This window comes from Neoarius graeffei, chromosome 2, assembly GCF_027579695.1.
Source record: "Neoarius graeffei isolate fNeoGra1 chromosome 2, fNeoGra1.pri, whole genome shotgun sequence".
In the NCBI taxonomy this organism is placed as follows: Eukaryota; Metazoa; Chordata; class Actinopteri; order Siluriformes; family Ariidae; genus Neoarius; species Neoarius graeffei.
Genome location: NC_083570.1, coordinates 121,971,462 through 121,998,658, shown reverse-complemented (window position 1 = coordinate 121,998,658; position 27,197 = coordinate 121,971,462). Strand labels below are relative to the sequence as shown.

Genomic DNA, 27,197 nt, shown 5'->3' with positions numbered 1-27,197 from the left:
GCCGCAGCCCGAGCCGATCTGTAGATCTGATTCCTACTTTTTGGTGAATAATCTCATTATTTTTACAAAACATTACATACACAAGTGTCGATATGCCAAATCCCCCCTTCATGGCCTGCTCTTAAGAATGAATTGTCCTTGTTACAAAAATGTCTGAAATATATAAACAATCCCCATGCAAATATACTGTACACATTCATAGCAGAAGTTAACCTTTCATAAACCCCTTGTTTGTTTTCCATTTTACATATATTGTGTATATATGATAAGTTTTCTTTTTAGATTATATTTTCAGAGGAGGTGTGATTTATGTTGTAATATAAAATAATTCTGTTTATGTTTGAATTCAATAAAAAAAAAAAGATCTGATTCCTACACCGAATGGACTGATGATCATCTGTCAGCTGTGCTTCGCATCTCCACCTCAGACATTCAACCTGACTCTGATGCACTCGTTAAAGACCAACAGAGACGAGATTTCTCTCACTGAACAAATAAAAAACACCAAATGAGGTGATTAGACTACAAATGTGGGCATCATTATTATAATATGATGTATCTGGCGGGCGGCACGGTGGTGTAGTGGTTAGCGCTGTCGCCTCACAGCAAGAAGGTCCCCGGGGCCGGCGAGGGCCTTTCTGTGTGGAGCTTGCATGTTCTCCCCGTGTCCGCGTGGGTTTCCTCCGGGTGCTCCGGTTTCCCCCACAGTCCAAAGACATGCAGGTTAGGTTAACTGGTGACTCTAAATTGACCGTAGGTGTGAATGTGAGTGTGAATGGTTGTCTGTGTCTATGTGTCAGCCCTGTGATGACCTGGCGACTTGTCCAGGGTGTACCCCGCCTTTCGCCCGTAGTCAGCTGGGATAGGCTCCAGCTTGCCTGCGACCCTGTAGAAGGATAAAGCCGCTAGAGATAATGAGATGAGATGAGATGATGTATCTGGCTTGATATTTGGAGTAGAAAGACAATATTGTGATGTCTTTATTGTGTTTTGGGGTGAATGTGACTGAAAAAAAAAAAAAGGTACAAACGTTCACGTTTTGTTAACCATTGTTTTGGGAAATTTGATTGAATAAATGACATTTTTTGTAAGGCAACCTCATTTTTTCCATACTCTTACCAGTCTTAGCAGCTTGTAAAAACAATGATATTTATTGCTTTATATAAAGAAATACAATTAATATTATGCAGAATTTAGTTCAGCCTTTTGGTCCGGCCCTCCACACAATTTTCTGTTTCTCATGTGGCCCCATGGAAAAAATAATTGCCCACCCCTGCCGTAGATGTAACTGCAATAATACAGCGCCATCTAGTGGGCTTCCCTGATGGGTCACTGTGTGTGTGGTTTTAAAGGGGAATTGAAAGCAAATTTTTTATTATCACAATTCTATTTCTCATTTTATTAAATATCGGAATGCATTTTTGATCGCTATTTTGTCGCTGCTATAGCAAGTTATGAGTGTGTGAAATATGCTCTGTAATATATCAGTCCAATGTCAAAGCAATGGCCGTAATTGAGATTCGTTGAGACCTGTGCGAGACATCGTAGGACGGAAGTAAAACGTACAGCGCAAATCAAAGTGACCAACATCTGCCAACGTTCCCTGTGTCCGAAATCACTCGCTTGTTCACTACTCCCTACCTAGGGAATTACTATATACAGGACTATACAGTCAGCTCACTGGTAAAATGAAAAAACCCTTTCGGACACTAGCCCGTCGCGCTGGTATTTACGTCATTACTGTCGCATAATTAAAACGTGCCAGATCAGTCGGCTGGTGGGTTTCAAAATAATAAATACACGCATGTGTTTTTGTGATAAATCCATATTATACTGAGCGTTTTTCACACAATCAATACAAAGTACCTGCAGCTTTCAGTTCTTTTTAAATCAAGGCTGAATACTTTCTTCTTTGCTGCTGCTTTTTATTAAATCCAATTTGAGACTTAATTTGATTTCTTTCAGAACGACCGGAAAAAAAAGACGTGCACGCCGTCTTTCGAATGCTGTTTGTTTGTTTTGATAGCAGTCAGGAAAGTTTGAAAAAAGTAGGCAGTAATCGTCATTTAAACTCGTTTTTGTGCAATATTTCATTTGGAAAACAGTTTTCAAAATGGCGGCACTGACACCTGGCTGACACTTCACGCTTTGAAGTCTCGTGAAGATCGCACGGATAAGCGACGCCTGCCGTGGACCAAACGAACTAAATTCAACACGGCTAAAAACCCAATAGGCCGATAAGTATAATATTTAATTGCAATTAGCTACCAATACAAATCACGATATAAGGTTACTAAAACCAAAAAGGTAACTGAATAACACGTTAATTAAGAAATAAAGCAAGTTTAAAAATGACTTCACTTCCCCTTTAATCGTGTACATATCAGCCTACACCACAGATTTAAAGGACTGCTGTATTTACACTGGATTTGACAACTCAGGGTTCTCCACGAGGGGTTTTAGAGGGGCGGGCCGCCCCCCTTTCTGTGGTTCCCACCCCCCTTTCTGTGATTCCCGCCCCTGTTTAATTTCTGCCGCCCCTTTACAAAAGGAAGAGACGTCCCTTTGTTTTCTTTGTGACAGATAGCCTTTCTCTGTTGGAGTACCGACAATGCGGCAACACCCGAGTGTGAAACTCATTTACCAGCAATTAGTTTAGTCAGTCTGACGATTATAGTCTAAGAAAAGCGTTTCACACTTCGGCGTTTTTGACACATTGTTCTTGCGCCGGGAGATAACACGCTGTGGCAGCGGGGGCGTGGTCAAGCATCGGTCTGTAACAGGAGGGCGGAGTCAGGGAAGGTAAGTGGCAGAATCACTACAACTGTCGTTAATTAATGTGTTTGTGTGTCTTCCCAGTGACCGCGCCCTATTTAAGGAGAGAGAGCGAGAGCAGAGGGAGCTCTCTCCCCAACCAGACGGCTGGTGTGTGTGCGTGTGTGAGAGTATATATGAACGCTGAAAAGCTGAATAAAAGAGAGTTTTGTGAACTCAGTTCTGGCCTGCCGTCCTTCTGTGCTCTCCCGGGTTTCAGCACCACTGTGACAGTTCATGTAGGTGGGTGGAGCACAGAAGGACAGCAGGCCAGAACGGAGTTCACAAAATTCTTTTATTCAGCTTTTCAGCATTCATATATACTCTCACACACGCTCAGACACACGCACACACATCAGCCGTCTGGTTGGGGAGAGAGCTCCCTCTGCTCTCTCTCCTTAAATAGGGTGCGGTCACTGGGAAGACACACAAACACATTAATTAATGACAGGTGTAGTGATTCTGCCACTTACCTTCCCTGACTCCGCCCTCCGGTCACAGACCGATGCTTGACCACGCCCCCGCTGCCACACACGCCTTTATAATAACGTGTGAATCGACACCAAGTTCGAGATAACTGATTGTTATTGTCGGCAGAGAAATAAAGGATAAAAACAAAAAGTTCAAAGTTGGTTCGGCAAATAGTCATGGAGCAGTGTAAATATAGCCATGGAGCAGTGTAAATATAGCCATGGGGCAGTGTAAATATAGCCATGGGGCAGTGTAAATATAGCCATGGCAGTGTAAATATAGTTAAAACAACATCTTTTCAATGTACTTTACTCTCTAAAAAAAAATTATTTTTTCCAGTGGTGCCTGCAATTACATTTCCATTTCAAACAATGTCAGCTTTTGTGGAGCAGTGTGAATATAGTTAATACAAAAACGTCTGTACTTTTCTGTTCTTTTTTTGTAGTTTGCTAAATAAAAAATATTTTTCCAGTTCCATTTCAAACAATGTGTCTGAATATGATGTGTAAGTGTGTAATGTTTGATGTATGATATGTTTTGTACCAGTCCAGTTGATTCCTCTATTCTAAATGATTACTATTTGAGAGTATTTTATGCAAATTTTATGCAAATGACATATGTAAATTTATGCAAATTTGTTTTAAGGTCATCCGACTGACCCCACCCCCCTATATTTTCAATCCGTGGAGAACCCTGCAACTACTGTATGTAAAATTCCTAATCATCAGGAATTTTTTTCAGATTATTGACACCTGAAAAGGCATCGATCCCAAGCACAGTAGTTAGGGATTTGTACCTGAAGGCCTGGTCCTGTAGTCTGGTCCAGATGTGTCGCCTGTAGAACTTCAGCACATGTTTATGGCCAACGCTCTCTGTGACGTAAAATAAACACTTTACAAGACCGATGACAAAGTCTTTAAGCATCCAGAGCAAAAACTGTCCAAAAATCCACTCTCTGTAGCGATGCTCACTGGGGCAGTGACCTACAGAGCAGAGAGACATAAGACCAGATTGGTTGTCTGAGATCACAACATATTTAAGACTCGGGTCTGATACAGGCGTGCCGGTGAGAGACATTCACTAAAAACTGGGACCAGCATTTATAACAGGCAATAAATGAAAATTAAAAAAATAAAATAAAAAATGGAGAGCCGGAAGCCAGATCCATGAGTGTTGTCATTGCGTTGTTTGTCCACCACAGGGCGTGTACCTATTTAAAAAATCAGCTGTTTCAACTACACACACACACACACACCATATTTTTATAACATTAGTTTTAGCTGAAATTATTTTTGTACAGTTCCTAAAAGTATCCTCAAGTATTTTAGTGACATTAACATCGCACTCAGTCCCCGGCCACTTTAATAGGAACTTGTTGTTGGTTCTAAGATCCCTGTTCTTGGCTGCAGGAGTGGAACCCAATGTGTTCTTCTGCTGTTTCATGCTGAGATGCTTTTCTGCTCACCACAGTTGTAAAGAGTGATTATATGAGTTACTATATCCTTCCTGGCAAAAAAGCTCAAAACACCTGAAATCTGTCCATTTCCCTCTGCCCTCTCTTATCAACACGGCGTTTGTTTCCACCCACAGAACTGTTGCTTACTCACTCAGTGTTTTGTTTTCTGCACCATTCTGTGTAAACTCTAGAGACTGTTGTGTGTGAAAACCCCAGGAGATCAGCAGCTTCTAAAATACTCAAACCAGTCCATCTGGCTCAAACCAACACCCATACCACAGTGAAAGAAAGTCACACTTCACTGTGAGATCACAATTTTTCCCATTCTGATGTTTGAACATTGTGAACATTAACTGAAGCTCTTGATTTGTATCTGTGGGATTTGATGCACTGTGGGATCGGCTGATTAGAGAACTGCAGAAAACAGAACAGCAGATGGATGTTGGGGTGTTCCTAATAAAGTGACCAGGGAGCCAAATTTAACCATTTTTGTTTGAGTGTCTTGTGCACCATCTGCAGGTCTGGAGTGTAGTACTTCCATCTCAAAGCTACATTTACCTGTCCAGAGCCAGAGAAGGCGTGGCTGGTTGGAGGCAACAGCTTTCTTACGTCTGTTTCTTGCCTTCACAGGCTGGGACTGTTTGTTTGAAACTTATTTGTCTTTTTTGCTTTATCTGTTATGCTGAATACAAAATAAAACCTTAACTCATTGAGTTTAAATTATATTTGACATTGTGGACAATCCCTTTTTGAGCCATGAAGGCAAGGACAGTCAGTCATGGAAATACTCACAGTCAGTCACCTGGATTTTTGGTAAAAGACCACGACAGGGAGTGTATATGCTAGATTTGAATGAAAATGGATTGAATTTTTTTTTCCTAATCAAGTAGGCTACACCTTCAAAACACACACTAGTATATTATGTACGACTAGTCTATAATAATGATGCATAATAGTTATGAATACAAGACAAATTAAAGTAACTGTTGTGTGCATCGCTCAAATGGTCTTTCATATATATTTAGATTGCCTGACTATCTTTGGACTATCCACAGTATTTTAATACATTTCTACTTGAATGAAGACGTTTGTGTTTTTTGAGCGCTGGGTATCAGTCGTTAATATCAGTTCTCAGAAATCACAGACCTTTTTATCGTATCAATCGGGCCCTATTCAAGACCACGCCGTTGTTAAGATACCGATGTCGCTAAGGCTCAAGAACGGGTTAAGTCAAAGGATCCTCATTCTGGACAAATCAGAAGTACAAATAACTCTCTTAATTAAAGAAATGTTCCGGAAATTCCCAGCTGTTAAATCCCGAATGGTTTTCCAAGGATTACTTCACATTAAAATCCTGACCAATAGGAATAGCTAGAGATAACTATATACTTTCTAAAAATTATGATATAATCGTGGAACGTGCTTACTCTCAAACTCTCTCACAACACACTCACACAGGACTCACACTTTTTCTGCCCCGGCCACCGGCAGTCGCTCACTCTGATCTTCCACATCACCTGAGCCAGTGAGAGCTTCTCAAACTTCCCCAGTCGCAGGAAGTGCTTGACTCTGGACATGAACTGCAACATGTTATGCCGAGATCCCCAGAGCTCATCTGGAACAACAAAGCGCACACACTCCCTGACGAACAGATACACTCTGTAGGACGAGCAGTGAGAAGGCAACAGAGCTGCCATGTCCCCTTTGCCCTCGCTCACTACACACTTCTGAGACAAGAAGTGAACGTAGGGGCACGTCCTGTGACGCTGCAGGAGCAAAGTAAAGACTGGCACCATGGCAAAGAAACGCTTGGGTAGCTTCTGGATTTGTGGATTCGACCCTGACAGGTGGGTCTTGTCCTTAAGACAAAATACCATCCGAACAACATCTGCACCCTGGAGCTTTCTGGCTCCACCAACGTGTCCCTGCAACTTCCTGTTCAGCAGGAAGCCCTTCATGCCATGGCCGCCATAGAGCATGCTCAGTACACTGATGAAGCAGTGAGATGGGCGGGGTGGGGGTTGGTCACTTGGTTTCCAACTGGACAGGCCGTGTTTGGGGGCGGAGTTGATGTGGGACGTCTCTGATTGGACTGGATCAATATTTTCAGAGGTACAGGACTTCACCACGTCACTATCTGCTTTAATGATCTCAGGACAACTTCGCTTTGCAGGAACAAGCTCATAACCCTCCCTGATATCCTCCTCTTCTCTCTTTCTCTTCACTGTATTTTTAGCATTTACTTCTCTGCTCTGTCTGTTTTGTACCTCTTTCTTTCCCCCATGCTGTTTTTTCATGGCAATCCTTTGGTTCCAGTTCACCATGCCAGCTTTGTTACGCGAGTTGAGGAAGAACCCAGACCAGGTGTGTACAGGCACCAAATCGTACACAGGAACGCCACAGATCTGCACCAGGCAGGTAGGGGGCGCTGTGGTAAACACGGCACAGTGACTCAGCAGATACTGGGTGAGGTCTGTCCCGAGCCGCTGATTGATTTTCTCCCAGGCTTCACTGCCACAGATGAACGCAGCACTTTGAGAAATGGATCCGTGGAACTTGAAAGGGTCTGAGTCAGCGCGAGCCGTGCTGGAGCGGTACCCAAAACTCAGAACATTCCTCTTCTTCTTCATCTTCATGCGGTTCAGGACAAACGCCAGCACCTCGGGCAGGGTGCCCAGCTGTGTGTGTGTGTGTGGGGGGGGGGGGGGGGGGGGGGGAGTGGGGGGATATAATATCAGAGAGGCTTATTTTTACTCAGTCTCCTTAATGGTTTCTAAACAATAATAATACAGTTTAATAACATTTAAAATGCAGCTCAGAGAAATGCAAAAAATAATCAGAAATAAAAAGACAAAATATAAAAAAAAACATACCATAAATAATAGTGGATCAACAAAGAAAGAAATAACATGGATGTAAAAATTAATAAAATTAATTTTTATACTCTTTATAAACCACATGACATCACATAATTTTAAAAAAGAGCATTAACTTCTGGTATCTGTGTCACCAACAACCCCTGCTCATGTCCATCTGTTAACCAGGCAGGTGGAACGGTGTGTGTGCCTGTGCTGAGCTGGGTGCGTGCCTGTGCTGAGCTGGGTGCGTGCCTGTGCTGAGCTGGGTGCGTGCGTGAGTGCCTGCCTGTGCTGAGCTGGGTGCCTGCCTGTGCTGAGCTGGGTGCGTGCCTGTGCTGAGCTGGGTGCGTGCGTGAGTGCCTGCCTGTGCTGAGCTGGGTGCGTGCGTGAGTGCCTGCCTGTGCTGAGCTGGGTGCGTGCGTATGTGCCTGTGCTGAGCTGGGTGCGTGCGTGAGTGCCTGCCTGTGCTGAGCTGGGTGCATGCGTGAGTGCCTGTGCTGAGCTGGGTGCATGCGTGAGTGCCTGTGCTGAGCTGGGTGCATGCGTGAGTGCCTGTGCTGAGCTGGGTGCATGCGTGAGTGCCTGTGCTGAGCTGGGTGCATGCGTGAGTGCCTGTGCTGAGCTGGGTGCATGCGTGAGTGCCTGTGCTGAGCTGGGTGCATGCGTGAGTGCCTGTGCTGAGCTGGGTGCATGCGTGAGTGCCTGTGCTGAGCTGGGTGCATGCGTGAGTGCCTGTGCTGAGCTGGGTGCATGCGTGAGTGCCTGTGCTGAGCTGGGTGCATGCGTGAGTGCCTGTGCTGAGCTGGGTGCATGCGTGAGTGCCTGTGCTGAGCTGGGTGCATGCGTGAGTGCCTGTGCTGAGCTGGGTGCATGCGTGAGTGCCTGTGCTGAGCTGGGTGCATGCGTGAGTGCCTGTGCTGAGCTGGGTGCATGCGTGAGTGCCTGTGCTGAGCTGGGTGCATGCGTGAGTGCCTGTGCTGAGCTGGGTGCATGCGTGAGTGCCTGTGCTGAGCTGGGTGCATGCGTGAGTGCCTGTGCTGAGCTGGGTGCATGCGTGAGTGCCTGTGCTGAGCTGGGTGCATGCGTGAGTGCCTGTGCTGAGCTGGGTGCATGCGTGAGTGCCTGTGCTGAGCTGGGTGCATGCGTGAGTGCCTGTGCTGAGCTGGGTGCATGCGTGAGTGCCTGTGCTGAGCTGGGTGCATGCGTGAGTGCCTGTGCTGAGCTGGGTGCATGCGTGAGTGCCTGTGCTGAGCTGGGTGCATGCGTGAGTGCCTGTGCTGAGCTGGGTGCATGCGTGAGTGCCTGTGCTGAGCTGGGTGCATGCGTGAGTGCCTGTGCTGAGCTGGGTGCATGCGTGAGTGCCTGTGCTGAGCTGGGTGCATGCGTGAGTGCCTGTGCTGAGCTGGGTGCATGCGTGAGTGCCTGTGCTGAGCTGGGTGCATGCGTGAGTGCCTGTGCTGAGCTGGGTGCATGCGTGAGTGCCTGTGCTGAGCTGGGTGCATGCGTGAGTGCCTGTGCTGAGCTGGGTGCGTGAGTGCCTGTGCTGAGCTGGGTGCGTGCGTGCGTGAGTGCCTGTGCTGAGCTGGGTGCGTGCGTGCGTGAGTGCCTGTGCTGAGCTGGGTGCGTGCGTGCGTGAGTGCCTGTGCTGAGCTGGGTGCGTGCGTGCGTGAGTGCCTGTGCTGAGCTGGGTGCGTGCGTGCGTGAGTGCCTGTGCTGAGCTGGGTGCGTGCCTGTGCTGAGCTGGGTGCGTGCGTGCGTGAGTGCCTGTGCTGAGCTGGGTGCGTGCGTGCGTGAGTGCCTGTGCTGAGCTGGGTGCGTGCGTGCGTGAGTGCCTGTGCTGAGCTGGGTGCGTGCGTGCGTGAGTGCCTGTGCTGAGCTGGGTGCGTGCGTGCGTGAGTGCCTGTGCTGAGCTGGGTGCGTGCGTGCGTGAGTGCCTGTGCTGAGCTGGGTGCGTGCGTGCGTGAGTGCCTGTGCTGAGCTGGGTGCGTGCGTGCGTGAGTGCCTGTGCTGAGCTGGGTGCGTGCGTGCGTGCGTGAGTGCCTGTGCTGAGCTGGGTGCGTGCGTGCGTGAGTGCCTGTGCTGAGCTGGGTGCGTGCGTGCGTGAGTGCCTGTGCTGAGCTGGGTGCGTGCGTGAGTACCTGTGCTGAGCTGGGTGCGTGCGTGAGTACCTGTGCTGAGCTGGGTGCGTGCGTGAGTACCTGTGCTGAGCTGGGTGCGTGCGTGAGTACCTGTGCTGAGCTGGGTGCGTGCGTGAGTACCTGTGCTGAGCTGGGTGCGTGCGTGAGTACCTGTGCTGAGCTGGGTGCGTGCGTGCGTGAGTGCCTGTGCTGAGCTGGGTGCGTGCGTGAGTACCTGTGCTGAGCTGGGTGCGTGCGTGAGTACCTGTGCTGAGCTGGGTGCGTGCGTGCGTGAGTGCCTGTGCTGAGCTGGGTGCGTGCGTGCGTGAGTGCCTGTGCTGAGCTGGGTGCGTGCGTGCGTGAGTGCCTGTGCTGAGCTGGGTGCGTGCGTGAGTACCTGTGCTGAGCTGGGTGCGTGCGTGAGTACCTGTGCTGAGCTGGGTGCGTGCGTGAGTACCTGTGCTGAGCTGGGTGCGTGCGTGAGTACCTGTGCTGAGCTGGGTGCGTGCGTGAGTACCTGTGCTGAGCTGGGTGCGTGCGTGAGTACCTGTGCTGAGCTGGGTGCGTGCGTGAGTACCTGTGCTGAGCTGGGTGCGTGCGTGAGTACCTGTGCTGAGCTGGGTGCGTGAGTACCTGTGCTGAGCTGGGTGTGTGTGTACCTGTGCTGAGCTGGGTGTGTGTGTACCTGTGCTGAGCTGGGTGCGTGAGTGCCTGTGCTGAGCTGGGTGTGTGTGTACCTGTGCTGAGCTGGGTGCGTGAGTACCTGTGCTGAGCTGGGTGCGTGAGTACCTGTGCTGAGCTGGGTGCGTGAGTACCTGTGCTGAGCTGGGTGTGTGTGTACCTGTGCTGAGCTGGGTGTGTGTGTACCTGTGCTGAGTTGTGTGTGTGTGTGTGTGTGTGTGTGTGTGTACCTGTGCTGAGCTGGGTGTATGTGTGAGTGGAGACTCTGTACACACCACCAGTCCCCTAATGAGAGCTTTCACGCGCCCTGAATCTCCCTCCTGCAGCACCACAGGTTTCCCGCCATCACTGAACTCCACCCCCCCACTCAGCTCCTCTAATGTCTGCACGCGCCCATATAACCCTCTCAGCACCTCCAGCACCCGACTCACACCGGAACCCGGTGACATCTTCCCTCACTCTCCCCCTTCCCTCACTCTCCTCCTCCTCCACTCACTCTCCTTCCCTCACTCTCCTTCCCTCCCTCACTCTCCACCTTCACTCACTCTCCTTCCCTCCCTCACTCACTCACTCTCCTTCCCTCACTCTCCTCCTTCCCTCACTCTCCTTCCCTCACTCACTCTCCACCTTCGCTCACTCTCCTTCCCTCACTCACTCTCCCCCTTCCCTCACTCTCCTTCCCTCACTCACTCTCCCCCTTCCCTCACTCTCATTCCCTCACTCACTCACTCTCCACCTTCACTCACTCTCCTCCTTCCCTCACTCACTCTCCACCTTCACTCACTCACTCACTCACTCTCCTTCCCTCACTCACTCACTCTCCACCTTCACTCACTCACTCACTCTCCTTCCCTCACTCACTCTCCACCTTCACTCACTCACTCTCCTTCACTCACTCACTCTCCACCTTCCTTCCCTCACTCACTCTCCCCCTTCCCTCACTCTCCACCTTCACTCACTCACTCTCCTTCACTCACTCTCCTTCCCTCACTCTCCACCTTCCTTCCCTCACTCACTCTCCCCCTTCCCTCACTCACTCTCCCCCTTCCCTGACTCGCTCTCCACCTTCACTCACTCACTCACTCTCCTTCCCTCACTCACTCTCCTTCCCTCACTCTCCACCTTCCTTCCCTCACTCACTCTCCTTCCCTCACTCACTCACTCTCCCCCTTCCCTCACTCTCCACCTTCACTCACTCACTCACTCACTCACTCACTCTCCTTCCCTCACTCTCCACCTTCACTCACTCTCCCCCTTCCCTCACTCTCCACCTTCACTCACTCACTCTCCACCTTCACTCACTCTCCTTCACTCACTCTCCTTCCCTCACTCTCCACCTTCCCTCACTCTCTCTCCTTCCCTCACTCTCCACCTTCACTCACTCTCTCTCTCTCTCTCTCGCTCGCTCTCTCTCCTTCACTCACTCAGAGAAAGCGCAGCGGGTTTGGTTTGTGAACAGCCGCCTCACACCACAGCTTCCCCTTTCCTTCCCTCACAGCAACATTTTAACCAATCACATCGAAGCTTGTCCTCCTCGCGAGTGTGAGTGAGCGCTGTGATTGGCGGAGAGGCTCAGAACTCTTAAAGGAGCAGCGCCGAATTTCCCTGAGAGAAACATTGCGTCTCAAACCGGCCCTGAAATTAAAGCTGGTGTTTCTGAGTTATTGGGATCTTTCTTTTAGTCAGGGGCGTCAGAAGCATTTTTAATGTGGGGGGACACACTGGCGGGGGGTCCTCCCCCAGAAAATTTTTAATTAATTAGAGGCCATTTCCTGCATTCTGGTGGATTTTTAACAGGTTGTTAAACACCTAATTTTACCGACAAAAGTCACTGAATTCAATGACTATTTTAGAGACTCAACAATAAGTCCTCATTCAACGAGTCCATATATTCATCAGCCTGTTTTTAAACCCACTGCTCTGCCCAAGATAAAGAGATGAATGTGACACAATTTATCACCAACAATGACTTTATGGGTGCGTTTTACTTTTTATTTTGCGTTTTTTATTTAGTTTTAGATGTAACACAACATGCCACTGGGCCAAGCAATAGTGACATTCAACTGTATGTTTAAAAATAAGAATATTCATAATTTCACACAATGACCAGGCATGACATGGCATCATGCAAACTTCATAACACACAATCACCCTGTGTCCAGCAACGGTGACACATAAAAAATAACTTCACACAATGGACAGGTGCAATTTTGTTCACCACCAACAGTGACTTTAGTGGGTGCATTTTACTTTTTTTCCGATTTAGTGATACTCATAACAAAAATGGCATGGCATCATGCAGTCTTCATAACACACAATCACACTAGGTCAAGCAACGACACATAAAAGAGAACTTCACACAATGAACAAGTGCAGTTTTGTCAACCTACATGCAATGGTGGTACTACAGTAGCATTTACAGATTAGTATAACAAATAGATTTATAGATAGAACTCCTTCTTACATTGGTGCCACCACAATTTCTACCACTTCATAACTTTTATCCCCCTTTCCTTCACAATCCACCTGGAATAACATCCATCTCTCTCCATTACTTTCCTTTCTACTATTCTTTCCCCATACACTGATTTCCCATCTTACTTTCCAGAAAACTGCCAAAGACCAGACAAAACAAGTTCTTCAAATCAAACAGGGAATCAATAAATATCATCAGAGCAGACTTGACTTCATTCTTGGCATTACAGTAAGGCAGGCCTACTGGGTTTGAATTAAATGATAGCTAAGGTTAAGCGAGCTGATACATCTCCTAACATTGACTAGCCAGCTAACTGCACTAACATTTCCATTGGGACAAAAAAAACCCCAAACTGTCCTGTGGGGAAATTTTGACTGACTTTCCGCTTCTTTGTAAAGAATGTCCTTATGTCCATTGTGTCTGGGGGGGGAGCATACTGCAAACAATTCATCATCAACCAAGAATACCCCATTTCATTGTTTAGTTGAACATTAATTTAACGTGGCCTAGGGTTAATTTTGAGGGCACATAGAATAAGGTTTTAGCAAAAGCTAGGCACTGTGAGGTTGCAATGGGGATGACGTCACCTCCTCCACTTTCCAGCAGCTGCACAACATTTCTGTGCTCGCGCGGTGAGCTGTTGTAGGGAGCGCCCGGAAAACCCGGAGTGGATTTTCAGTGGTCTGTGTTTTCTCTTATCGATCAAGTGGAATGGATTCTTTCACGAAGCAATAGAAACGGCGCTGGGTGAACTCATCACATCACATCACATCACATTATCTCTAGCCGCTTTATCCTTCTACAGGGTCGCAGGCAAGCTGGAGCCTATCCCAGCTGACTACGGGCGAAAGGCGGGGTACACCCTGGACAAGTCGCCAGGTCATCACAGGGCTGACACATAGACACAGACAACCATTCACACTCACATTCACACCTACGGTCAATTTAGAGTCACCAGTTAACCTAACCTGCATGTCTTTGGACTGTGGGGGAAACCGGAGCACCCGGAGGAAACCCACGCGGACACGGGGAGAACATGCAAACTCCACACAGAAAGGCCCTCGCCGGACCCGGGGTTCGAACCCAGGACCTTCTTGCTGTGAGGCGACAGCGCTAACCACTACACCACCGTGCCGGGTGAACTCATATATTATGTTAAATGTGGGGGGTCCAAACGAAGAATTATGAAATGTGAGGGGGACACGTCCCCTTCACATTCAATGGTGGCGACGCCCATGCTTTTAGTGTCATGGACAGCTGTAGGGTTTTACATTAAAGTTTTAGATTTTATTCTTGTGGGCGGCACGGTGGTGTAGTGGTTAGCGCTGTCGCCTCACAGCAAGAAGGTCCTGGGTTCGAGCCCCGGGGCCGGCGAGGGCCTTTCTGTGTGGAGTTTGCATGTTCTCCCCGTGGGTTTCCTCCGGGTGCTCCGGTTTCCCCCACAGTCCAAAGACATGCAGGTTAGGTTAACTGGTGACTCTAAATTGACTGTAGGTGTGAATGGTTGTCTGTGTCTATGTGTCAGCCCTGTGATGACCTGGCGACTTGTCCAGGGTGTACCCCGCCTTTCGCCCGTAGTCAGCTGGGATAGGCTCCAGCTTGCCTGCGACCCTGTAGAAGGATAAAGCGGCTAGAGATAATGAGATGAGATTTTATTCTTGTTCAATATGATTAAACTAATTTGATGACTCATCCTGTACTAGTTTTGTGCTTGTCCAGTAAAATGCTCTCTTGCCTGCTGGGGGCGTGTCTTTCTCCACATGACCAACTCATCTGCACTTCTTGGCTCGTCCCTTTTTCAGCTGAGAGTAAACAGTTGGAGTGATTTCCTGTGGAAGAGGGTGGAGCTGGTGGGTTTATGTTTAACAACTTGGCACTGTTCAGTATCAGAATGTTTCTACCTCAGAGTGACGGAGATTTCTGTCATTATACACCGTCTCCATCTGTAAAATTCAGTAACATCACTTTATCTCCCATGCAGATGTCTCCCAGTGACGATCCTGCTCACTCGACCTTGACTCGATCACGTACCCCCTAACTAAACCACAGCGTCTCATCTCGGCTACAGTCCAGATGTGGGTGAAGGCAGTAGAGAGAAATCCTCCAAGTCATGGATGAAAAAGAAAGCGTTCATTAAACTCCAGCTCAATCGCTAACCTGCTGTCAGGTTCGTTTAAACTGGGCAGGATTGTGGTGTATCTATAAAAGTTACTGGCTGTTATTGGGCAGGTTGGAAGGACAAAAAAAAACTTCCTGCAGTTCCGCAGTGATCAGTGTAGACTTGGTCATTGTTAATGAACTTGAGCCAAAACCACATTTTTCTAAAAAGCTCATTAAAAGGAATAATTAAAACACACTTATTATGCAATGATTGAACCCTTGCCATGATGTTCAATGCTAATAAAACACCTGACCAGTCAAATCCGAGCTCAACTGCTACCTAAAGAGCATGACATGAGAGAAACTGCTGATTGGTCAGCTGTTATAAGGAAAAAAATGACATCAGCTGGCAATCGGAATTCAATTTTTCCTAATCAGTGTGTTTCAGTGGGAAAAGACCGAAGAGAACAGAGAGAAAGATAAAGTAAAAAAACAAGTTGACTCAGTTCACATACACATTAAATGTTTAATATATTTATTATAAAACTAGTCTAAAAGTCCATAATTCATCTGAGTGTAAGTGAGATTAGGATTGAACACTTCCCCAATCTACACATCAGCCACCTTCAGGGTTCACAGAACAGAACCTTCATCATCAGTAAAACGCCTCCTCGTTTCAGGGTCAGAGGTCAGACAGTGAGCAGTTCAGCAGGTGGCGGTCTGAGTGGAATCCGTCCCAGTGTGAATCGTTTCGCAGTGAACTCTCGGAGCTCGTCTTCTGAGAGTTCACTCTGAGCAGTGTATAAGCTGTCTCCTCCACTTTTCCTGTCCTCTGTACTCCCAGTCACACTCGCTCCACCACCAAATCCCCCCCCAGCAGGAGCAGTGGATGAGCTGCTGAAGCCTCCTGCCGCCGCAGACGAGAAGCTGAACCCTGTGGCAGAGCTTTTACTCGCCGTCGCTCCTACAGGCGCGGCGAAGGAGAAGGTAGAGGCAGAGGGAGCCGACGAGCCAAACCCAGATGAAGCTGGCTGAGCCCCGGATGATCCAAACCCGGGATTGGATGCAGAGAAGCTGAACCCAGCAGCACTACTCTGAACATTCGAGCTAAATCCTAGGAAAGAGGAAACAAAAGAAAAACATGAATAACTAGAAAAGCACTCAGAGAGCGCAGACCTCCGCCAAGCAGCTCATCTCACCACATAGAGACCTACACCCAAGTTATTCACAAGAAAATGATATTTCCATAATGGCGGTTTTCTCCTGGATCTAGCGCAGTAGCTATTGAAGATACATCAAATCCGTTGACATACTACTGATTCAGCAGAGTCTTGGCTACAGTCTGGTGTTGGCTGCATGTCTGTATCTTCATTTGTTACCTTACACCGTTAAAAATTCTAACGACCCCCTCATTTTTGTGTGTTCTGGATCATAGTATCCAAAATTTTGTCTGGATCAAACTTTGATACTTTATAGAACTCATGGAGATCCTTTTGTGTATTTTTTTTTTTTACCAAACACTCTGGTCATTTGTTATGGAGTTGTATGCAAAAATTCCAAAAATGGGCTTCTCACGCAATGCTAAAGAATCCTTTAAAAAAAAATCCTGGATTCAGAAGGTGATCCGGATCACTGCCAAAATTTAATGGATTGTTACTTGTGCCCAGTCACACCTCCTGGAAAAAATTTCAGAGCAATCCGTTCATAACTTTTTCCGTAATGTTGCTAACAGACAAACCAACAAACAAACCAACGCTACCAAAAACATAACCTCCTTGGCGGAGGTAATAATAATATTCAGAATTGAAATGGAGCCCTGAGATGACCTGGCGACTTGTCCAGGGTGTGCCCCGCCTTTCGCCCGTAGTCAGCTGGGATAGGCTCCAGCTTGCCTGCGACCCTGTAGAACAGGATAAAGCGGCTAGAGATAATGAGATGAGATGAGAATTGAAATGGAGATAACCTGCCCTGGAAATGATTCAGCACATCATTCATACACTCCACCACTAGGGGGAGCCTACGCTCTTCCAGTTATGCTGGAATGGGAGCGTTTAAAAAAAAAAAAAAGGCACTCGGAGAGCACAGACCTCCGCCAAGCAGCTCATCTCGCAATGATAAAGAATCCTTTAAAAAAAATCCGGGATCCAGAAGGTGATCCGGATCAGCGCCAAAATTTAATGGATTGTTAATTGTGCCCAGTCACACCTCTGGAAAAAATTTCAGAGCAATCCGTTCATAACTTTTTCCGTAATGTTGCTAACAGACAAACAAACAAACAAACCAATGCTACCGAAAGCATAACCTCCTTGGCAGAGGTAATAATAATATTCAGAACTGAAATGGAGATAACCTGCCCTGGAAATGAGTCAGCACATCATTCATACACTCCACCACTAGGGGGAGCCTACGCTCTTCCAGTTATGCTGGAATGGGAGCATTTAAAAAAAAAAAAAAAAGGCACTCGGAGAGCACAGACCTCCGCCAAGCAGCTCATCTCGCAATGATAAAGAATCCTTTAAAAAAAATCCAGGATCCAGAAGGTGATCCGGATCAGCGCCAAAATTTAATGGATTGTTACTTGTGCCCAGTCACACCTCTGGAAAAAATTTCAGAGCAATCCGTTCATAACTATTTCCCTAATGTTGCTAACAAAAAAACAAACAAACCAACGCTACTGAAAACAACCTCCTTGGCAGAGGTAACAATGTTAATTCATTCAGATCTAAAAATTACCCTCAATACTTCAACAATGCATCAGTTAGGTTATGGTTACATAACAGCTTCTGACGCTTTGTGATGGGTTATCGTTATCGATGAAAACAAGGCGGTTTGGTGGCGAGGTGTACTTCGTACAGCCGAGCTAAAAGCTGTGGTCACACAGCTATGGCCCTTTTTTTTTTTTTTGAGGAGACATGGCATTTTTCCGAGGTGGCAACTGTCACCAAACATTTGCCAAATATTTGAGAACCCTTTGCCCAACCAATTACGAACCTCGGCAAAGGATCCCCAAATGCAAATATACTTTTCAAGTCTCGGCGAAGGTTAGGCGATGTCTCAAGGCCCCGTGAGAATTGTGGATTTGGATGTGAGACAAATGCATCTCAAGAGGCTTGGCGAAGGTTCCTCGAGCTTTAGGACACATTCCCAAACCTATTTGCAAGTATTTGCTGCTTAGTTTGCCAACAAAAACATTGGCACCAAATTTCAATGCATACACTGAAATTTTTTTATGGCATTTTTGGCCACTCACGAGGTGAAGACACACCAAAAAACAACTCGCAAAGCTCAGGGAACATCCGCTGTGCATCACACGACTGGTGGAGACATGACTAATTTTAAACCACCAAGTATTTACAAACCCATCACGAGCTGTTGTGCAACCAGAACCTTACATAAACAACCTCCGACATCCTGCAGTCACTTTCTACAGAGGGAACTGTGTTCTCATGGAGTACAGTGGCAGTATATTACAGTGGTGTTACAGTGGCTTTAAGGAACAAACTGTGTTCCGATTGGGTTCAGTGGCATTCGAGTTTACAGCTCACACAGCCTACCTCCAACTCGGAACCCAGATGTTGAAGATCCAAACCCTGTCGACGCTGCTGAAGATCCAAACCCTGTCGATGCTGAAGAACTGAAAATCCCTCCACCTGAGGATGCCTGTGCAACTCTGGGGTTGTTCAACTCTGCTATCTGTAGAAACCAAAACAGTAAACACTGACACCTGAACTGTAAACACAGGTCTATCCACACATCTTAAAACCTGTGTGTTCTCGACAGTTTAAAGTAGGAGCAACAATATGAAATCACAATGGAAATCTAAAGGGACAGGCTGGGAGTGTGTGTCAGTGTGTTATTCACTTTCTCACCATGGCGGTCCGTGTGTTCGCGCTCATGCTTCTCAGTTCCTGAACTCTGGATCTCCACTGATTGGCCAGCTGCTGGACTGAATTAACCTACATTAAACACATTACATAAAACATATTAATAATAAATCAAAAGACCCAGCAACCATCAAAGTCCATCTGAGTGCATTCGTTGCTGGCTACTGGAGCCACAGATTACTTCAAGAGCAGGCTAAGTTTTCCAAGTTTTCGGGCGGCACGGTGGTGTAGTGGTTAGTGCGGTCATCTCACAGCAAGAAGGTTCTGGGTTTGAGCGCAGTGGCCGACAAGGGCCTTTCTGCGTGGAGTTTGCATGTTCTCCCCGTGGGTTTCCTCCAGGTGCTCTGGTTTCCCCCACAGTCCAAAGACATGCGGTTAGGTTAACATGGGGCAGCCTGAGGGTGGGCTGAGTAAGGCATCTAACCTTATCTGCTCTCTGGGCACTGTAACATAGCTGCCCACTGCTCTGGGTACGTGTGTGTGCTCACTGCTCACTTGTGTGTGTTCACTGCTTTAGATGGGTTAAATGCAGAGGTTAAATTTCACTGTGTGTTTCAGTCTGTGTTTGAGTGTACGTGTGACAAATAAAGGCTTCTGTGGTTTGCCAATTGTTTTTGGAATACTGTTTTTCTGCTGCTTGTTAGGTACGTGCTACTCCTTGTGTTTACATCTGCTTCGCTACTAGATGGGATTCGCCCATTAGTTTCAACTGTGTGAGCAATCAGCTGTTTTTCATTTGCTAATTAGCAGGACTTTTAGGCCCTGTCCACACAGCAATGGATTCAGATGAATCCGATAAAATTTTTTATCGTTTCGGCCTGGCGTCCACACGGCACCGGCGTTTTGGGTGCCCCAAAACGATATTTTTTGAGAACGGTTTCCAGAGTGGAAAAATCTGGCAACGGCGCCATTGTGAAGTCATCTGGATGAGCAGAACGGATTTGTTTACGATGACGTCACAACCACATGACTAGAACAAGCAGCACTCACTCATTCACGCCGGGTAGAAGAAGGGGTTTATGCGCATGCGTCCTACTTCTGTTGTTCTGGTGTCTCCGATGGGACCATCTTACAGCGCACGTAGAGGTGTGGCATGTGTATTGCATCGTTTTCAGCAAGCGCTGCGTTGCCATATGTACCTGATATTTTACTGATCCATTGCCCATGTGGACGCGATATTTTTTTTACCCGCTAAAAAAAAAAAAATCTCGTTGCCGTTGTGTGGATGTAGCCTTAGTGTGGTTTCGAGCACTTCTTCCCAAAATCTTTTCCCCCTCTCCTACATCTCCCTTAAAGTGCATATCACGGGTACAGTAAATTCAGGAGCAAGATCAATGTAATTCTCCTATTTAATATTAAACTTGTCAAATATCCGTCACATTTTGCATTTTCTGCAATTTTTTTTACCTTGCGCAATACCAGAAAAATTCAGTTGAAATCAAGCCATTTGAGGCGAATTGGTCCGCCTCTGAAAAATCTTGGCATTTGGATTTCCCAGGAAACATTGATTTTCGTGACGTCATCTGTGGGACACCTCCCTCTGAATCCTATGTCAGCGCTGGTTTGTTTATGAGAAAACGACCTGGTGGTTTTCTGCAAATTTCAACGTTATCACGTAATTATTAAAATGGTTAACAGATGTATCGTAGGAGGGTGTAGCAACACCAATCATGATGGGATTAGTACTCATCATTTCCCAAAAGACCGGACAATGAGAGAGAAATGGGAGCGCTTGGTCTACACAGGCTGTGCACTGAAACCGTGCAAGCTCTCGCAGCCTGCTGGCGCTTCCGCAGGTGACGTCACAAATCTGGCTCCAGACTCCCTTGGGATTTTTCCAGACGTATTTTGTTATTTAATTTTTTTCTGCTGTAGACAGATGGCCTTGTGCAAAATTACCCTTCTGGATGAGTGTGTAAAGGGACATACTTTCATATAAAAAATAAATAAATAAATAAAAAATAATAATAAGTCCAGAATATGCACTTTAACTGTTCATTATGTGTCTCGACACCATTCCTGTTTGTGGTTTCACCCACAAAAGGTGCTTTCGTTGCCATGGCCCCCCGCAAGGATGATGCCTTTCCAATCTCATCTACCCTTCAGCTACCTCCACCCACACCTTCTGGATCACTGCTGGACTGCCACACTTCATCTCTGCCCACAGCCCCCTTCTGCCCCTCCACACCCTTGCACTGACAGAAACCTGGATTTCACTGGACAACCCCTGCATCCTTCTTCTCTCAGCCATGGAAGTTCTCACCTCTTCCACCTCCTCCTCTGAATTTCACTCGGTTTCAGTCTCTTCTTCTGTTAACCTTTTTGTCATTGTTGTTTATTGTCCTCCTGGCTCTGCAGGATGTTTCTTTGCCCATGTTTACATTAGACCGTATCAGCGGATCATCAGATTAACGTTATTAAAACGATTAGTGTGCACACAGCAACACCAATACATGATTTGCGTGCACACAGCAACACCAATACACGGATACGCTCGGCTCCGCAGGCATCCTGCGCTCCAAATCACTCCGCCCTGAACAGCGAGTGCCCTCTGGAGGGTGCGCACTCCGGCCCTGCGCAGCTCACACAGCGCGCGAGTGAAGTGCACAAGCAGTGATTCAGGACTGAGCCGCTGTGTGTGTGATCCCAGCGCACATCACTTACTACTTGCAAGTGGAAGGATGGCAAGCCTAAAGACAATCATAACTACACAATGGGCAGTATTTGCATCAGTATTTGCAGTATTTTCATACTTTTATACTCTTTAATGAAAGGTGATACAAGGCGGAAGTCCGCGCCGTTTTTCAGCAGTCGCGTCACATGACCAACGCTAGCGAATCAAGAAGGTGGATGTCACAGTGACGTTGTCCAATGAGACGCCAGCTAGAGCTCAGCACAGCGTATCCGCGTATTCTGAATGTTTACACAGCACCGGAGCTGACACGATCTGGATTGAATACGTGGACGCTGGCGGATTCCCGTTTCTCGGCGTTTCCAGGCGGTTTAATGTAAACGGACAGTGCATCCACGAAGAAAACGAGACAGATACGGTCTAATGTAAACGTAGCCTTAGATGAACTGGACATCCCACTACGCTCCTTCCCAGAATATGGCACCCCACTGATGTTCCTGAGAGACTTCAACCTCCACCTAAGTCCTTTTTCCACCAAATCAGTTCCAGGGCTGGTTCGGGGCCAGTGCTTAGTTTGGAACCGGGTTTTCTGTTTCCACTGACAAAGAACTGGCTCTGGGGCCAGAAAAACCGGTTCCAGGCTAGCACCAACTCTCTGCTGGGCCAGAGGAAAGAACCACTTACGTCAGCGGGGGGGGCGGCACGGAGTTGTTAAGACCGACAACAATAGCAAGACCGCGGAAGGTCGCCATTTTTAAGCGACGAGAAGCAGCAGCTGTACAAACTCGAAGTCATCCATTATTGTTGTTGTTGCTGCTGCTTCTCCGTGTTGTTGTTACTTTGATGTTCGCGCCAAGGTTTATGCAAATGCAGCGATGTAACTGACGTATACAGCGACGTAACTGACGCGGCTCCCCTTAGCACCCTGAGCCATGGAAAAGCAAACTGGTTCTCAGCTGGCTCGCAAGTTGAACGAGTGGTGAACCAGCTCTGGAACTGATTTGGTGGAAAAGGGGTACTAGAAGCCTCTCACTCTGCTGCTGTCTTTCCTCTACTCCACTCCTTTGACACCTCCATGCTGCACTCTCCTCCAATCCATAAAGCTTCTCAACCTGGTCTTCCTCAGAAACCACTCTGCTTCAGATCCCAGTTACCCCTCTCCATCTGTCTGACCACCATTTCATTTCATTCTCCCTCCCTCTTCATTTCTACCCATCATCCCCCCTCCTACCCCCACTGTTACAGTCCGTCATAACCTCTGCTCCCTCTCTCCCTCCTCCTCGGTCACTGCCCGCCACCCCCGAATTCTTTGCCAGCCTCCCCACTGTTTTGATTTTTCTTCTCAACTCTCCACCTCAGTGTGCAACCTCAGTCCCCCATTACTACAGAGGACTTCACGGTCTTTTTTGAGGAAAATATCACAGCTATCCACAACTTCACCATACCTGGATCACTCAGGATTTCTGAAGAGTGGGTTTGAAGCTCAAATAAGGAGGCTACGGCCATCGCCATCTCAGCAGCGCCTGACTCCGCCTAACTCCCAGCTAGTCCATAAATGGAGAAAGGGGCGGTGATAGTGAAGCCTGTCCACTGGAATAGTATGACTGGAACATGCCTACTAACCTCAAAGTTAACAAGCTAGCGATGCAAGCTAGCCAACAAGCTACTGGCGAAACTAAAAGAAGTGGCTCCATAAGGTACAGATCATAACCTCAACAGCTGGCTCACAAAAAAAAAAAGTAATAAAAAAAATAATAAAAACACCAGGTGTATAACTGTCTGATAAACATAATCAAGGAGTGTCATCTTTTCAATCTTAATAACTGTTAATAAAAACAACATTAGCGATTATATTCCCCCTGATATCTGGGATAACTAGCATTAGCTTGGTTAATAGCTAGCTTGCTAGCGATATAGTTTGCTCGGATTGGCTGAAGTCGATAGCAGCTACTGTTAGATGGTCAGTCTATGATGGTCACATAGCACAGTGTATCTGATCTGAAACAAATCAACCAAACCCGTGATTTAGTTCAGAGACGTGTCTCTTGGTGAATGATTGACTGTTGCTATGCGGATCTTCATGCTGAATGGACATTATTTCTATTTCGAACTCCAAAATGTAATTTTTTTAGTTGCTCAAGCGGTCAAATTGTCAGTATGAGCCTGATTTACATAAATCCATCACTAGAGTGAATCTGGTTTGAGTTCTGAGGTGAGTTCTGAGGTAATGCCAGCTAGCGGCTTCCAGGGCCCAAACGCAGCTGTCACTCAAATCAGCCCCGCCCCTAATTATGCATAAATATATGGCTCAATATAATTTAAACTGTTGAATTCTATAAAAATTCACTCCCTGTACAGTTGTCATGAAGAGGTAAACTAGGTATAGAGAGCGAAACCAGTTTCTGTAGCAGGATGTAAATGTGTTTGTTTTTGCTGTAAAGTTGGACATTTTAACATGGGGCTCTGTCGGAACTGACTTGCTTTTGGAGGCTGCCTCAAGTGGCCATTCGAGGAACTGCAGATTTTAGCACTTCCACATTAGCATCACTGTTCAGGAGCCGAGGAGGCCACTTAGCCCAGACCAAGCACATGGCTGAGTGACTCTTCTAAAGCAGCCACATACGGCACACAGCAGCAGTCAGATGTTTCCTTTATGAGGTGACCTCGGCATGGACAGGTATATCCTGAATAAAATGATCAAAATGGCAGGTAATTCAGCCTTTCATTTTCCTAGAGGAGAACGGAGAGAAACTCACATGGCTGATTCAGACAGGAAATACAGAGAGGAGCTCCTGTAAAACAGGAAATCACCCCAACTCCCCCCCCCCCCCCCCCTATACATTTAACTCCGTCTGAATACGGAGTGCTGACATGGCACCAAAAAAAAAAAAAACCTCCTCATCAGATACATCAGTGACATTACTTGTTCAGGTTTTCACACTTTATAACCTCAGTGAGTTCTTAGTACTGGTGTGCTGTAGAGCTACAAAAATCCTCCGCAGGAGGGAGAACGTGCTTCAGGGTGAGCTTACATAAGACTGTAGGTCTCCAGTGGCTCTGCTGGTGTAGTACTCCATTCTCAGTTCCTCTGGAGATAGCTCGACAAACCCTACATACACAGAGTACAGTTACACCCCCACTCTCAGTACCTGATGGTTTATCCCACTGACCCGTGACCCACCCGTGATGGAGGCTTTGAGGATGGAATAGCAGGAGAAGAGCCATTGTCCCGAGCTCTGCCACATCTCCATGTCCTTCTGAATCACCTCTCTGACAATTAAACAGGAAGTTCACACCATATCAACATACCTTTTTCAGCCAAAAGAACATCTTTTAGAAATGAAGTTAAGTCAGATATTTAGACAGGGATTAACACTGTGCTGATCTTCCATCACTCACAGCTGTTTATCAGTATCGTCTCCTCCTCCTCCGGTTCTCCCATATCCACTCTGCGTGTTGCTCAGGGTGGAGAACCGGTTCTGTGTGTTAAAGCTGAAGTTCTGGTCATCTCTCCCTGATCCGCTGCTCCCTCTGCCCCAATCCCCTCCTCCATGGGAGAAAGATGAGGGCTGGACCATGCCTCCCCCTGAGCGGTGAGATGGGTTCACCCACACCCGGTTCACTGAGCCTGTGAAACAGGAACATACCATGAACATTAGCTCAACATGGTGTGTGTGCGCGCGCGCGCGTCACCGACCTGTTAACTTTTTCAAAATACAGAGTAAAGTACTTTACAAATACATCATCCACCCCCCTCCTTGAATCGCCACCTTAACGTGGTGGAGGGGTTTGAGTGCCTCAGGGATTCTAGGAGCTATGTTGTCAGGGCAATTGCCCCTGGTAGGGTCTCCCAAGGCAAACAGGTCGTAGATAAGAGGTCAGACGAAGAGCGGTTCAAAAGGACCCTTATGAAAGGAAAAACAGGTATTTGAGTACCCTCACCCAGACCAGGGATACCGGGGCCCCACCCTGGAGCCAGGTCTGGGGGAGGAGCTCGTCGGCGAACACCTGGTGGCTGGGCCTATATCTGTGGGGCCCGGCTGGGCCCAGCCTGAATGCGCAACACAGAACCACTCTCCTGTGGACCCACCACCCGCAGGAGGTGCCGTAAGGGTCCGGTGCACTGTGGATCGGGTGGCAGCCAAAGGCAGAGGCTCTGGTGTACTGATCCCCGGCTGACAAAACTGGCTTTTGGGACATGGAATGTCACCTCTCTGGTGGGAAAGGAGCCTGAGCTTGTGCGTGAGGTTGAGTAGTACTGACTAGATATAGTTGGGCTCACCTCAACACATAGCTTGGGCTCTGGAACCAATTTCCTGGAGAGGGGTCGGACTCTCTTCTATGCTGGAGTTGCCAAGGGTGATCAGCGCTGGGCTATTGGTAGCCCCCCCAGTTTGGCACGCTAACATCGGAGTTCTCCCCAGTGAATGAGAGGGTCGTTTTCATTGATCAAGTTCCTTCTCCGGTGTTTCTCATCCATTGAGCAGCCCCACCCCACGGTGATCCCCCATACTGACCCCACCCCCATACTGTACTGACCCACTACTGCCATAAACACGTCACATCACTGCCCCTGAACTTCATCATACACAACGGCTAACACACACATACCCAGAGCAGTGAGCAGCTATGCTACAGCGCCCGGGGAGCAGTTGGGGGCTCAGTGCCCTGTTCAAGGGCACTTCAGCCCCGATACAGAGGAAAGGGAAAAGTTCTGTTCATTCACTCACCTCCCTTCACATTTTCCCTGTCGGTCTCGGGAACAGAACCAGTGACCCTTTGGGCCCAAGGCTGCTTCTCTAATCTTCAGGCCATGGCTATTATATTCTTTATAGACTTATATTGCTGATAGTTATTTCTTTCACTGCTATTATTTGCCTGTTTTGTCACTCTTCGTATTTTATCTTTGAACTGAAAGTTAAATGAGCAGGAACTCCAGCACTTCATCCATCTGGCCACAGGGTGTCAGTAATGTGCACTGTACTGAACCACTGCGAGTAATGAACTCTTTACTGGAACATTTTGAAGGAGAGGTTCATTTTGCAGTAATCAATTTAATAAATTAAAATATTAGTTTTAAGTAAATGTTAAAGTATCCTGGTGTGAGTGAACTCACTAACCTCCCCCGCCGCGGTTCGGGTGGTTTCTCCCTCCTCTCGGGTGCTCATTCCAGCATTTATCTCCATACCGACATCTCCCTTCCAGAAAGTAACTACACACCGTCATCTCCACACGACAACAACAGCAGCAGCGCTCACGATAACAAACAAGTTGCTCCTTCCGCTTCGGCTTTTTCTTCTTCTACAGTTTTCCAGCAGTTAACAAACACCAAATTGGTTCATTACCGCCACCTACTGGTGAGTGGTGTGAACAGAAATGTTTCCTAAAACAAATTAACTCTTAATTTACTAATATATAAATAAAAATCATGAATCTTTCCGTAACATAAAACACAACAAAAAAGACACATCCTCTATAAATAAAGGTCTATATTTTCACTTCTTCATCTTTGGTTACTTTCATAATTGCTTCTTTATATCAAATCTTTTACTCCAGGGGTTTTCAAAGTGTGGGAGAGTCAGCCCCCCCTTGGAGAGCAAATAAACAACAGCGCCCCCCTTACAATTTTTGTTGTTGCTATACTTAATGTTCCATTCGTATTTTTAAAAAAAAATGGTTGTTGTACACATTTTTATTTTTTTATTTTT

General features: G+C 47.1%; 2 protein-coding genes across 2 annotated transcripts in view; both read right to left on the bottom strand.

Moving 5' to 3' along the window:
• The window catches only part of tert (telomerase reverse transcriptase), a 67,738-nt gene extending 56,892 nt beyond the window's left edge, over positions 1-10,846 (bottom strand). The window contains exons 1-3 of the mRNA XM_060915521.1: positions 10,628-10,846; positions 6,207-7,419; positions 4,082-4,268 (exon numbers count right to left, since the gene is read on the bottom strand). Of these exons, the coding sequence (XP_060771504.1) occupies positions 4,082-4,268; positions 6,207-7,419; positions 10,628-10,846 (1,619 nt within the window). The remainder of the gene's footprint in view (positions 1-4,081; positions 4,269-6,206; positions 7,420-10,627) is intronic.
• Positions 10,847-15,479: 4,633 nt separating this feature from the next.
• On the bottom strand, positions 15,480-26,780 carry nup42 (nucleoporin 42). Its single transcript, XM_060915500.1, has 7 exons — positions 26,610-26,780; positions 24,889-25,117; positions 24,671-24,759; positions 24,522-24,598; positions 18,843-18,929; positions 18,528-18,666; positions 15,480-16,087 (listed from the first exon to the last, which is right to left on the bottom strand). The coding sequence occupies exons 1-7, from the start codon at positions 26,713-26,715 to the stop codon at positions 15,663-15,665; spliced, it is 1,152 nt and encodes a 383-aa protein (XP_060771483.1). The 5' UTR covers positions 26,716-26,780; the 3' UTR covers positions 15,480-15,662.
• Between the last annotated feature and the right edge of the window lie 417 nt (positions 26,781-27,197).

Coding starts and splice junctions, on each gene's coding strand:
- nup42 (XM_060915500.1), bottom strand. CDS start 26,715: ATGACGGTGTGTAGTTACTTTCTGGAAGGGAGATGTCGGTATGGAGAT. Junction 24,760..24,888: donor GACGATACTGATAAACAGCT/GTGAGTGATGGA, acceptor TTTAATTGTCAG/AGAGGTGATTCAGAAGGACA. Junction 18,667..18,842: donor CGAACACACGGACCGCCATG/GTGAGAAAGTGA, acceptor TGGTTTCTACAG/ATAGCAGAGTTGAACAACCC.